General features: G+C 42.0%; 1 protein-coding gene across 1 annotated transcript in view; it reads left to right on the top strand.

Annotated features, from left to right (window-relative positions):
• The window catches only part of LOC134624857 (ankyrin repeat and BTB/POZ domain-containing protein 2-like), a 29,788-nt gene extending 20,093 nt beyond the window's left edge, over positions 1 to 9,695 (top strand). Inside the window, exons 4-17 of the mRNA XM_063469964.2 lie at positions 78 to 230; positions 569 to 734; positions 1,738 to 1,827; positions 1,906 to 2,007; positions 2,135 to 2,231; positions 3,520 to 3,646; positions 3,739 to 3,986; positions 5,079 to 5,257; positions 6,053 to 6,158; positions 6,244 to 6,346; positions 7,949 to 8,021; positions 8,113 to 8,181; positions 8,593 to 8,706; positions 9,356 to 9,695. Of these exons, the coding sequence (XP_063326034.1) occupies positions 78 to 230; positions 569 to 734; positions 1,738 to 1,827; positions 1,906 to 2,007; positions 2,135 to 2,231; positions 3,520 to 3,646; positions 3,739 to 3,986; positions 5,079 to 5,257; positions 6,053 to 6,158; positions 6,244 to 6,346; positions 7,949 to 8,021; positions 8,113 to 8,181; positions 8,593 to 8,706; positions 9,356 to 9,601 (1,873 nt within the window). The 3' untranslated portion in view covers positions 9,602 to 9,695. The remainder of the gene's footprint in view (positions 1 to 77; positions 231 to 568; positions 735 to 1,737; positions 1,828 to 1,905; positions 2,008 to 2,134; positions 2,232 to 3,519; positions 3,647 to 3,738; positions 3,987 to 5,078; positions 5,258 to 6,052; positions 6,159 to 6,243; positions 6,347 to 7,948; positions 8,022 to 8,112; positions 8,182 to 8,592; positions 8,707 to 9,355) is intronic.
• Positions 9,696 to 14,402: the final 4,707 nt, after the last annotated feature.

Below are 14,402 nucleotides of genomic sequence, written 5' to 3' on the forward strand. Positions count from 1 at the left end.
TGTGTGTGTGTGTGTGTGTGTGTGTGTGTGTGTGTGTGTTGCCACCTCTATACTGTCTTATGTTAAACTTTTTTCAGGCCATTCTTGCTCCTCCCTCCTCTCATGGAGTGGATCCGTGTTGCCGTGGTGCACGCTGAACATCGCCGCAGCCTATTGGTTGATAGTGATGATGTCAGACAGGCAGCCAGACAGCTTTTGCCAGGACTAGACTGTGAGCCCAGGCAGCTGAGGTAGGACACCAAAGAATAAAGCCACTGATTGTGTATACTGTCAAAGCAGGAGTTGACTGATTACCAACCTGTCTGGTTATTGGTGCATTATTCAACCTTCTCAACTAGACTGTATTGAAAGGATGCCTTAGATCCTCCAGGTACAGAAAGACTGCCTAATGACCACAAAAAAGAAAATGAAATCAAGCCTCCAATCAGGAATCCTGAATATCAAAACAAGCTGTATGGATATCAGTATGAGCAGCATCTAGTCCTCTAATAGGTGGATGTTCTCTAAAAATGCCGTGCAGATAAGAGTTAAATTGATATGAACCGTTTTTTACTGTGTTACTCTGCAGGCCAGAGTGCTGTTTCCAGTTGTTTAAATGTCTGGATGCAGAAGCTGCTTCGGCTAAATTCCAGTTGGATTTAGGATTCAGGATGCTCTCGTGTGGCCGAGCAGACCTGCTCCACCACGCCGCCCGGCTTCTAGGAGCTGAAGGTGTCAACACTATAGACGATCAGGTGAGTGCAGCTGTGTTTCAGTGACTGGAACAGATACTAGGTTGATGGTTTATACGTTTAAAATGTATTTCAGAAAACTGCTTAAAAATGTACTGAGAAGACTCCAATCAGAGTAAGGTCAGAAGAGCTCTGCTGGATAAATGTGATACCTTTGTCAGTATACAGATTCATAGGAGACAGAGTCTAATATCAGCAGCTGTGGGACAGCTATGAATAATTTGTTTTCTAATGGTTACAATTTTATTTGCGAAGAAATTCATCAAGTCATTGCTAGTTAAGGTTAAAGGAATAATTGGTTCAACAAAGCTGTGACTCTTTGTCAGTCTGACTGCACTGACATGATGATGTCTCAGCTCTCAGATCTCTTTTTTATAGATTTATAGAGTTTCAAGTGTGTCTGATTTGTTGGCTTCTTTTTCAGAGTAGTCACATTATCATATGCTAGATAACAGTAACCGTAATAACAGGATCATGGACCTCTGTGGTAGCAGAGTTTAGGTAGCTGCTCTGCATTGTCTCGGCACATGGATGGAAGAAGATAACAGTGGCGGTATCACTTCCTTAAAGTTAGTTACAGCCCTTTGAGAAAGACATCTACTGTAATGACATGTATTGTCCAGTGCTCATTATTGCAAAATTAAAATGATTATGTAAATGATTATGTGTTTTTATATGTGATCTGCTCATTTTAGCTGACTCTATGAGCCAAACGATGCATTAGTCCGTTTGTTTTGTCTTTCACACAGATTTACGATCTACAAATGTAAAAATGTAGATTCTTCTTTTGTGCACAAATAATGAGATACAACTGTATCTATTTCACGATGCAAAATCATTAACATTTTAAAAATCTTAAATACATCTTACATATCATGTGTACATAGTTGCACTGGTGGATGTCATTCTGTTCCTCTGTCTCCTGATGTGTTTTCCATTGTATTACTTTGTATCTAAATTATGTACATAAATAAAAAGAAACAAAACCTACTATGTGTTCTTGCAGGGAATGAGCCCTCTAATGTACGCCTCAGCAGCAGGAGATGAGGCACTAGTGCAGATGCTCATTGAAGCCGGAGCTCACCTGGACATGCAGGTAAAGAGTGATGGTGGTGTAGGTAAAACCTCATTGCATAACAACAGGTTGTGAAGTATGTGTGTGCTTTATGTTCAGGTCCCTGGCAGCTCTGCCAAACATCCGTCTGTTTACCCAGGCAGTCGGCACTGGGTGGCGTTAACATTTGCTGTGCTTCACAGTCACCTGTCCGTGGCTCAGGTGAGTCCTTCAAACAGACTCCATCAGCAGAAAAACATTTCACTGGACTACTGAAATTAGCATTTTAATTGCTGCAGTGGTCTGACTGAATGAGGCTCTCACAGTATTGTGTTTCTCACGCTGGCAGCTGCTTTTGGAGGCCGGTGCAGACGTGGAGGGTGGAGCCTTGCTGGACAGTCAGGAGAGCTCAGCTGAGACACCACTACAGCTGGCTGCTGCAGCAGGTATCATTCTGCTGAACATTTTAGTGTGTGTAATCTGAAGTTAACTGACAAGACTGCAGCTTTACCAAAGTGGACTTTTTTGATCACAAACACATTGTTAATAAGAATAAATTACAATGGTGTTGTAACAGGGCGGCCCTTAGCAGCTGGAAACACAGTGAGGTGGACCAAGGCAAGTGTAGTGGAACAAAAAGTATTTATTTGCTATACAGCTCTCCTTACAACAATTCACTCGTCGAGCTTCTTCACAGCACAATCCACCCTCTAATGACAACTGGCAGCCTTAAATATGTTCAGCTGTCACAGACTAAACCATTCTTCCACTCTCAGGTAAATTCTTAAATCCCAACCTTCCACCACAGTATACAATATATCAATTAGAATAAATAAATACATAAATACATTTCACATTTTCATATTAATAAATGTTTCACACTTTAATTTTACACCAAACCCAATATTATAAAACCCCAAAAACCCAAGCACAAAAAGATTCACCACACTCTCTTAACCCGTGGTCTCTCCCGGAACCTTTAAATGGTGTCTGGACCCTCAGGGAAACATTTGCCCAAACACCTTGAAGAGCACACAGGCAAGAAAGGTGAGTAATCATTATCTTCCAAACACTTATTTGCACCACTTTTATTCCTAAATTTCTCTCACACACACACACACACACACACACACACACACACACACACACACACTTGCATTAGTTTTCCTTACTGGTAAACCTTAATCACAATCACCATTCTTCTCTCCTGACAGACAACCACCACATTCCTTGATGAGGAGCAGCTGTGCAGGATCTGAAACAAGGCTACCAACTGATTTTAAAATTCCCAGTAAATAGTCAATAAATAATTAAACTTCTTGTGTGCAAATGTTTTACTGTGCAAATCCATGCTTAAAGTGCAATGCTAAATAAAGTGCTTGATAAGGTGCTTTTAATAAAGTGAAAGGTGTGCTCTAAAGTGCTATACAGATAATATAATATAAATAAATGTAGTAAGGGAGTCCTCTTCCTTACAGGTGTAAATAAAAACTGGTTACAATATAACATCTATTTTGAGGTTTTTGTGTGGTTGACTGTTTGGTGAAAACTATTTGTATGAGTAGATGTTTTAGCAGAATAATGACTTGTATACTGACAGCGCTGCCAGTTTAGGCTCTATGAGGGGCCTCGTGGTCACATGAGATATTTGCTGATATAGTGAAAGACAGCGTGTGTGTGTGTCAGTGTATTTGTTTCGAATGGATCCACCAATAGAACATCCGATCTTCTCAGGTTACTACGACATGGTTAGCCTGCTGCTCGCTCACGGAGCAGACCCTCTGATCAAAGTGCATCATGGGAATTCACCGCTGTATGAAAACATGAACTGCTTCAGCTATGCAGCAGCACATGGGCACAGGTGAGACTTAAAAAGTTCCACATTTTCCAGTTCCTGTTTTACCTTGCCCTTTCACACATATATAGCAACACATTTGCCCTTTCCACCTGCAGAAACATCCTCAGGAGGCTTCTGCAGCAGCCACAGCACAGGAAGGAGGACATCCTCTCTCTGGAAGAGATCCTGGCTGAAGGAGTAGAGGATGAAGAGGAAGTAAAAATGTCAACACAGCCTCTAGCTCCTGACTCTCCAAGCATTGTTCCGAGTTTGTGTAAGAACAGGATGAAAGCCCTGCAGCAGGCAGCCTACTACAGCGCGGAGCACGGCTACCTGGACGTCACCATGGAGCTCAGAGACATGGGTAAGCACGTGATGTCAAACTGAGGAACTCTGAACTGGAGTAATCGACTTTTAAATAGCAAGTAAACACATATGCACACTGCAGGCTCCTGGTATAATTTTGAAATGTGCGTAATTTATTTTAAACTTGTGACAGATAAAAACAAGATTTCATGCTGAAGAAATCAGAGGAGAGCAAAATGTGAGATTTACAGTCCTTTATTACAAAGTTCAGGATGGAAATATCCATGAATATCAGACAGATTCATCATGAGCTTCATAATGAGCCCAGTAACACCTTATTTGTTACACTTTAATTGGCTCTAATGAAATCAAATTGATTGAAAAATTAGTTCATTAAGTGAACACATTTAAACTATTAGCCTAGCACAGTACCAAAAAGCAGGCACCAGTCCAAAAATACATTCTTTCTGCAACAGGAAGCAGCTCTCTGGTTCCAAGAACTCAGCTAGTAGAGTCAAATACGGTGGCCCTGAGAGGCCAAACGGACTGCAACTTAAGAACACACCAGCAATAAGAAAAATGCTGCAAAAGCACATAAAACACAACGGAAATAGGAAAAAACACAAGGGAAGTGTTTCTGGGGAGACAATAACCTGACGGACTATTTGCAGGAATATGCTAAGATTGCGCTGGGAGACACGTAAAAGAAGTTGAGGATGTGACAGCTAGTGCTGTCAGCGTTAAACGCGTTAGCGCGGTTAGCTCGTTAACCGTTTAACGCTGACAGCACGAATTTAAATATAAATTTGAACTTTTTTTTTTGTCCATGAGGTGTGCACGTTCTCTTTGTATTTGTGTGCTTCAACAAATGAAAGTGAAATAAACTGAATGAACTAACAAAAGCATTCAAAATCCAAACTTTGTATGATGCCAGGAAACTTCGTGGTTTTCCATATATTGCATTGAAAGCGTCTTTATAAAAGGAACATTTGCAATCACCTGCCTGCAGCTTCCTATTTCCTTTGGCTTTGATGAGCAGCGATCCAGAGAGCGGTGGGGAAAAACAGAGTTTAACAGCATGTTGCTTCTGGCTCCAACTGCACAAAGACCTCAAACACATTCCCTGGTTCCGTCTCGCTGATCTCTCCAGGTGTCCCCTGGAGGCTGCACATCTGGTTAGAGTCTCTGCTCAGAGCCCAACAGCTGTGTAGGGACGATGTCATCATTTCCCTCCTCACAGAGTTCATCTCTATCAGGACGGAGGACTACAGCCCCGGGCTTCTCTCCACGGGCATCCCGCTCATGTTCAGCATGTTGGAGACCACCAAGGTACAACTCAGCACCTCTGCATCTCTGAATATGTGGATTTTCCTGTCTTCCCATAGTTTCATGGAAATGCAGATGAAGGGTTTGAGGCAGAGCAGCTAAACAAAAGAAACAGAAATGATGATTCCTGACCTGTCTTGAAAAATAGCGATGGTACATTTTTATTGTTAAACAGAGATGGGAAACAGATTTAAGAGAGTGGTTTCACACTCTGTGCCCAGTACAACAAACATCTACTAGCTCTACGAGGTGGCGGAAGTTCAGTTGCTTTTTGCTCCCATGCATGAAAGACAAACTGTATGTGTCACAATGATACTGCTGCAGAACGTGAAGAAGCGTGGTTCCCGACCACTCCCACACTTTTGAAAAGGTACAAAGAGCCAGCCATTTGGGGACATTTATACCTGCACTGGGGACTATTCTGAAATTCAAACCTGTTCAAACTACTGTTATAATATGACACCATATTATAACAATATTTTCTCATTTATTTACATACTTGTTTGTTCTTTGGTAATTTCTCAGTAAAGTTCATCACAGCACTCAGCAGTGGCATTAGTGTGAGCCACGTTCACACATACATCAGTGTCATACTCACATGCTGATGGATGCTTCGGGGAAAATTTGGGGTTTATTATGTTTCCCGCAGATGCTTCACCACTGGAGGAGTCAGAGTTTGGATCATCAGTCTTCTTATATAATACAGCATATATAAAGGACTGTGTGTGTGGATGTGTGCTGCTGAATGTGCAGAGGTCAGTGCTACAATAATCTCCTGTTCTGTTTTATTCTCTGTAGGACTACGTGGTAACAAAGCGTCTGGCGACTGTCTTTTCTCTCTGCTACGGCTCGTCTCCCGTTCCTCCGGTCCCACCTTTGGACGTCACTCTGTCCACACAGCTGGGTAACACTCCCCTCCTGCCAGTGTCAATGTTTAACATGTTACATTTGACCAACTTATGAAGGATTACATGGTTGTCTCTGCTCAGATATTCATTTTCTGAACAACAAAGAGATGTCAGATGTGACATTCATGGTGGACGGGCGCCCATTCTTTGCACACCGAGTGCTGCTGATGTCTGCGTCAGACAGGTATCATCTCTCTTCTCTGACTGACATTAGCTGCCTGTTATTATTAACCTATAAGAGGCTGCAGACATGTTCTAGTCAATGCAAACAAAATTAATGTGTAAGAATATAGGCTCGTGCACGCAAATGCTTGGAGAAATTGCATAACATGTAAATTGTAAGTAGTTAAATTTCCAATAATGAGGTCAGGGTATATGTGTAAATAAGAAGTCTGGGTGAGCTAACGGCTCAAGCTTTTGACTCCTCTAAATGCTACATTTCAGTTTTTTTCTACTCTTGGATCTGTATGATGTCACTGAGAGCAGATATCATTAATATGATTAACTCTACAGCTCTAATTCAGACAGGAGGACATGAGGGACTGCACATGGCTCTAGTGTAAGGTTATTTTGAGCTCTGATTTAAGCAAAGCTCGTCGAGAAGAATTATGATGAGTGAAATCCCCCAACAGACTCTCCAAACATGCTACTGACTCAAAAACACTTAAGCACAGTATAAAGTACTGACAGAGTGAAATTAAGCTAAGATGTGAAGCAGCTTTGTATAATTCATAACAGAGGAACCTGTCCACTACACTAAATATTCTGATGTACGTATGTATTGGAGTAGGCGTGTTCAGATCCAGTAAAGTGGGATTTGGCAGGTTGGACCAGTGTGAGGGAAGAAAATAATTTAGAAATAAGACAAATACGCCCCAGCAGGTTTTTTTTCTTTGCATACAGGCTGTGATCAGCTGACCTGTTTGTGGTTGCTGCTTGCCGCCCTTGAATCTAACACTGCACTGCCGTAAGCTTCACCACAGTACTGCTCGCTAAGCAGTTTAACCTGCACCAAACTGTATTTTCATGAAACCTTTGAGTAATACAAAATAATTATACCTTAATTGTTTCTTCTCACAATATGTGAGATCAATTTCAAAATATCAACATTGTGAAATGGATCCAATATAAATTTTTTTAAAATAGCACGTGTAACTTCACTGAGTGAATGGGTTAAATGCAGAGAGGAATTTCTCCACGGGGATCAATACAGTACACATTATTATTATTATTATTATTATTATTATTATTAACCCAGAAAAGAACCCGACATGGCTCCGTGGGTGTGTTTTTGCCTTTTTCTTTTATTTTGATACAATCAGTTTTTATTATTCGTGGCACTTTCCGGCGCGCGCTGCTCCAGCAGCTCCTCTCTCTCCGGCCCGGCTGCTACTGAAATAGGGAAGGCCCAGACAGCACACCCCGAACCTGCTGCTCCACCCCTCCCCTGCAGCCGAGCCACCAACCACACCCAGACACATCATGATTTAGAACCAAACTTTAAATGTTCATTTTATCAAATGGCACTGAGCACTGCTTACCTAGAAATGAACCTTTTATTCACTAATAGGAGGCATTCCTCAGTGAGCTTCCATGTGCTATGATAACCAATGTGAGAAAGTATCCATTTTAATGTGATTATTGATAGAAAGTCATTAATGTGCATTTATTTCTTTCAGAACAGCTCTTAGACTTTATTTAGAAAGTTTTTGTGAACAAGTGGCCTCGAATGTCACCGCCTTTTTAAAGAATGAAATGTGTCCTGATGTGCGTTCTGTCCCGGCAGGTTTCGCCAGCTGCTCACAGATTCCCCCGATAACATTGTCCACATCAATCACATGACTTACGGCACCTTCCAGGTGAGGAAGTAGCTTACCCCTTGTGCTTCGGTGCAGATGTGACTGAGACATTTAGGTTTTAAGTGGATGAAGGCTGTTTGTTTCCCTGCAGATGATGATGAAGTCTCTGTACTGTGGAGGAACTGAGGGGCTGTCTGTGTCTCCCTCTGAAGCCTTGAAGGTAAACGTCCCACAGACTGTGAGTCAATGCCTGCTCCAGTCTGGGCCTTTTTTAGGATTTCCAGCTTGTTATGGATTGTACTGGTTTGTGTTTCATTAGATGAATCTCTTTAAGCCACTGACTGTGAGGTAGGTTTAAACTATTTATGACTTATTGCATTACTTCTGTCACCGGGGCAAATATTTTAGACGGCATCTGTTATTTTCTGTTGTTTCTGCTGGCAGATCAGTCAAACATTTCTTTTTGGTAACGTCCTTTTTGGACAGGCGCAGCGATCAGGTTATTACTGTGGCAGAAGTACACATCCACAAATGATTTTAATGTGTATTCACCACTCATGTGTGTGCATAACCAGCTTTGTAAATAGTGTAAAGTACACTGATGGTTTACTCTATGGTATCTGTCTCGTAGCTGTTGCCAGTGGCCACTTTCTACCAGCTCCGAGGTCTGCAAAGATGCTGTGAAATGTCACTGTCGCAAAGCCTTACTCTGGACAATGCTGTCAGCATCTACAAGGCTGCTAAGGTAAAAACACACAAGCTGACATGTAAGAGCTCCTGTTTCTAATGAGGACAGTTAGATATCTGGGACACAGCTTTTAATTCAAACCATAGACTGCATATGAAAGCACTGCCATGGAAAGTAGCAGTAGTAGTAGCCACGGCAAATCTAAATATCCCAAAAAAGATGAAATTGAAGAGGAGACTGATCAAACATAACTCAGGTAAAGTTTTGGATTGTTGCCTTTTGATGGGCAGTTACAGAACCTGATGATAGGACTCGTATAAACTCCCCCAGAAACTGTTTCCAAAATGTTTCTCTCACTTTATTACTTTAGAGTACAGATAAAATAAAGAATAGGCAAAACTTGTGATTTCTCATATTACATTTGATTGATTGGACCATGTTCTATTTAGACCTTCATGCTTCCCTAAAAAAAGCAGGCTGTGAAACTAAAGACTCGAGCCTTATTTTCTTTTAGGTGTAAAAATTATTGTATTTTTTAATGGTGCCTCAAATTTCAAGATTGTAATAGAAGGAACAACTGTTTGCATAAATGTTGCTGCGAAAAAAATCTCCAAGGAAAAATTTTACCTTTTCGATGCATTCTCTATCAACATCATATATAAAATGGATTATCACAGAGACACTGACTCAGCTTCTGCACTTGCAGCACCATGGAGGAGCTGAACTCTGCAGGTTTTGTGAAGGATTCTTCCTGCAGAACATGGATCAGCTCCTGGACAGGGAGGACTTCCACAGCCTGCTGCTAGGAGGTTTCAGTCAAGAGCTGCTATACCCAGGCCTGGGCACCCGGACTGGACTCGACCAAGATCAGGATCTACTGGTCCTCCTAAGGGACTTGGAGAATGTACTTATCCAGAGACTTTATATTCTCCACTCTGCATGTCGAGAGTAGAAATGGTGGAAATGTGGACTGTGTTCGACCACACTCGTATGTGTACCTGGGAATAGAAGCCATACTGTATATAGTGTAGAGCAGGGGTGCCCAATCCCAGTCCTCGAGAGCTACCGTCCTGCAGCTTTTAGATGGATCCTTGTTCCGACACACCTGAATCAAATGAATGGCTTGTTATCAGGCATTTGCCAAACTTGATGGCATGCTGAAGAGGCAATCAAACCATTTGATTCAGCTGTGTTGGAGTAGGGATGCATCTAAAAGCTGCAGGACAGTAGCTCTCGAGAAATGGGATTGGGCACCCCTGGTGTAGAGACACATTTTAGTGTAGAAGAATCCCAGTATCGATGATCTTAATTAACAGCTCTTAACTGGTTGAAGGTTTTCCTGTTACTCTGGATTTGACTCTGATGTTGGTCAGAAAAAAGGATTGTCACGTTTGGCTCTAGTTAGCTGTGATGAGTAAACGATCATTTCTTCATTTAATTTTTCATAGTTTTCACTCGGAGGATGTGTGTTTAATAAAGAGCTTGACATTATCTCAGACCACTTGTTAAAGCTGGTGATTTAATGTGTTAGCATTACTTTACATTTATTTTAGCCCATATTTGGGAAGCACGCCAACACCAAAAAAGAATAATGAGAAATATCAGTACTCATTTAAAATGCAACCTTAGGAAAACATTTTCTACTCTGACTTCCTGTCAGATTCAGTCCTGTTTATGTGGTAATCTGAAAAACTGTTGCTAGCAGATTTTATTAGCTAGCTCAGCGGTCCCCTACCCCCAGGCCACGGATCGGTACCGGTTCGTGAGTCGTTTGGTACCAGGCCGCGAGAGTTGAGGCTCGGGTGTGAAATTTATGTTTTTCAGGGTTTTTAGTGTTATTTTTTTTTTAATCGTTTTTATCGTTAACTCGGTTTCCCTGGGTCTTTTCCCGTGTGTTATGAATAAATCTTCTTTTTTTTTTTTTTTTTTGGTACCAGTACTGGTTTTATTTTGTTGTATTTATCCGCGACACCTTAAAGGCCGGTCCGTGAAAATGTTGAAAATGTTGTCGGACATAAACTTGTCTGTGGCACAAAAAAGGTTGGGGACCGCTGAGCTAGCTAACTAACAGACATAAACGGAGAAGCTGGAACACTATTTTAAAAGTATAACTCCATGAAACGGCTAAATGGTTTGGTGACATTTAAATAAAGATTTATGGTCTGGGGAAATATAAGGAAACTCAGTTTGAAACCATCATAGATGATAGGACTGCTGTCTCGGGATTGACTGGTTAATTGTTTGGTCCATATGTTGTTAACAGGACAGACTGTCTGGGAATATTAAGGTGTTACCATTTATAAGGTGAAAGGTGCTACATCAGATTCATTTTTTGAAAGTGGGAGAAAAAGACTGCCTGTAAAGAATACCACCAATGAGCCTGAGTGACTGCGAGCTTCATTTATGGCTACATTTACAGAACATCTTATTAGTGTAGCTAATCCAAGATGGAATCCAAGATGGCGCTAGTGTGTACGCCAGGCCGTCTTCGTCTCCCCAAGCTCTGAGTACTGCTTGCCGTTATGCTTTATGTATGCTTCCCGGCTGTTTTTGCACTAATTGCCCTTGATCGTCAAACTCTTTTGAATCTTCGACCATTGAACCATCAAACGCCAGACGTACACTGGGAACCAGGGACTTTCCCCCCGCTTTTGACGGATATTCTTCCCCTCATACGCCGCCTGTCTTTTGCCCCCTTACAGAAAAAACGACCTAGGAGACAGGGTAAACGGAGCGGTATCCGTGAACGCATCGAGGCCTACCTAAAGTCACACGAAGTGTGAAGTTATCTTGGATATTTTACGTTCCTCCCCATCCTTCCAGGACTGGTCTACCTTTAGGCTGATTCGCCATCAATGGACCCGCCATGTCGGCCAGCATGCCCACTCGGTCTACCTGCTCGGTGTTGGATGCAGACCTCCAGAGGTGGCGTGAAGCACAGCAATCTACGCCTGTTGAGGCGCACTCCTAGAAGTGATAATGTGACTACGATCCGGATGGCACTGCTCAACACCAGCTTATTAAAGAACAAGTCCTTAATCCTAAATGACTTTTTTCTCTCATCAAGGTGAGATTTCTTGTTGCTGACGGAGACTTGGGTATGCCCCGGTGAGTCCTTTTCCTTTTTGGAACTTCTTCCCCCAGACTGTGCCTTTCTGAGCTCTCCCAGGACCTCGGGTAGAGGTGGAGGGCTAGCCTCGGTCTTTAAAAACAAATTTCGAGTACGGTAATTGCCTCCTGCCATGTACTCTAGCTTTGAATCACAGCTAATGGAGTTGACCTGTGCTCCCTCGATTATCTGTGCTGTGGTGTACCGACTGCCGAAATTCACTAAAGACTTTAATTGTGAATTTGCTGATTATTTTTTAGGAAGTCTCGTTTTATAGTACGATCGTATTCTTATTATTGGTGATTTTAATATTCATGTTTGTTGTGAGTAGGACCCACTGATTAAGGATTTTTTTGCCCTTATTGACTTGTTTAATCTTACACAGTGGGTAAGTGGACCAACCCACATTAAAGGCCACACACTTGATCTGGTATTGTCACATGGTCTGGACATGCACATTACGGATATAAGCGACGCTCGGATCTCGGACCACTTCCCAGTCATGTTTGATATTGAACTTTGTAATGTGGAATTGAATTGTGCGGGTCCCCTGTGCCAAGTGCGCACGATTAATCCTGAGATTACCAGCTTCTCTGTGGCCTTTACTAACTCTACTTTTTATGATACCAACTCTAATTCAGCTATATCGGTTGATGAATTTTCTAACTCCTTTATTTCAACATGCTCCTCAATTTTAAACACTGTGGCTCCATTAAGGGCTAAACGCTTCAAGCCCACTTACCAACCATGGCTGAATGAATCCACTCGCGCTCTCAGGCGTGAATGTCGCCAAGCCGAGAGGAAATGGAAAAAAGGCAAACTTCAGGTGTCCCTGGAAATCCTGCATAACTGCCGATCAAAATATCAGAAGATTGTCAAAATTGCAAAAGCTTCCTTCCTGACAGAACTTATTACTGACAACAGTCACAAGCCACAAGTTCTGTTTAAAATCTTTAATTCAGTTGATAATCCCTGCTCTACGCCTCCCGGCTCTCTGTGAAAAATCCTTACATTACTTTATAGATAAAATTTCAGCACTAAGGGCACCATATCTACCGGCAGTTAACCAAACCCCAGTTTCTGAATGCTCTGTGGTTTTTCAACAATTTGAGCCTGTATCTTTTTCGACTCTGAAAGAAATTATTGATCATATGAGTAACTCTAATACGCTGCATGACATTCTGCCTTCCCGCATTATTAAGGAATCTCTGACTACTATCGGTCTCTCTATTTTACTTCTAATGAACTCTTCACTGTCATCAGGCTGTGTTCCGACTGCCTTCAAACACGCAGCCATACAACCTGTGATCAAGAAAAGCAACGTTGACCCCAACAGTCCTTCAAACTACAGGCCGATCTCTAAACTTCCTTTCATGTCTAAAATTTTAGAAAAAAATAGTTCACCAGCAACTTCAGTCCTTCTTAGAGTGTTGTGAGTGACAAATTTCAATCTGGATTCAAACCCCGTCATAGTACCGAGACAGCCTTATTGAGAGTTTTTAATGATCTCCTCCTAACTGCCGATTCTGGGCGCCCTGTGTCTTATTAGATCTAACTTCTGCTTTCAATACGGTAGACCATAATATTCTCCTAACAAGGCTAGAACATGTAGTTGGCCTTAAAGGTAATGTTCTTTCATGGTTTAAATCGTATCTATCAGACAGATCCTTCTCTGTCACCATGGGGAAATACTCTTCCTCTTCTTCCCCTGTTAATTGTGGTGTGCCTCAGGGGTCCGTATTAAGTCCCACACTGTTCTCCCTGTACATGCTGCCTTTGGGACTCATCTTTAAAAAAAACATAACATCTCCTATCACTACTATGCAGATGATATCCAAATTTACTTTCCTCTAAATTTGGATGCCTCGTCCCCACTCTCGCCTTTGTTCGAATGTCTGCGGGAGGTTAAAGACTGGCTATCCCAGAATTCTCTTATCTTAAATGAAAGCAAAACAGAAATTAGTGTTTTTGATAGCCACGTTCCCCTGGGCCAGCTAACTGATACAATGGGGTCTTTCGCCAGCCACTTTTCTCATTCTGCCAGAAACCTCGGAGTGCTCATGGATAGTTCTTTTAAATTAAACAAGCAAGTATCCACTGTGCTAAAAACCACCTTTTACCAAAGCTAAGCCCTATTTACCACATAAAGAACTCGAAAAACTTATCCATGCCTTCATCACTTCTAGATTGGACTATTGCAACTCTCTTTACCTGGGCCTCCAACTCTCCCTCCTTCAGTGCCTGCAGTTAGACCAAAATGCGGCAGCACACCACTTAACTGGCACTAGAAGGCATGAGCACATCACCCCTGTCCTCGCTAACCTACACTGGCTTCCCATCAAATATTGCATTGATTTCAAAATCCTTCTGCTCACTTTTAAAATTCTAAATAACCTGGGCCCTAGCTACTTAACTGATCTCCTTGATCCGTACAACGCAAAGAGAGCACTAAGATCCTCCAGCCAACTGCTCCTAATGCGACCAAGGTCTCGTTTAAAAACCGGAGGTGACCGTGCATTTGCCATCGCTGCCCCTAGACTCTGGAATAACCTCCCAGTTGAAATCCGTACTTCGGAATCGATTCAATTGTTCAAATCCGGTTTAAAAACACACTTGTTTGTACTTAGCTTTTGAAACAAATGTT

Source organism: Pelmatolapia mariae, linkage group LG1 (genome assembly GCF_036321145.2).
Source record: "Pelmatolapia mariae isolate MD_Pm_ZW linkage group LG1, Pm_UMD_F_2, whole genome shotgun sequence".
Lineage (NCBI taxonomy): Eukaryota > Metazoa > Chordata > Actinopteri > Cichliformes > Cichlidae > Pelmatolapia > Pelmatolapia mariae.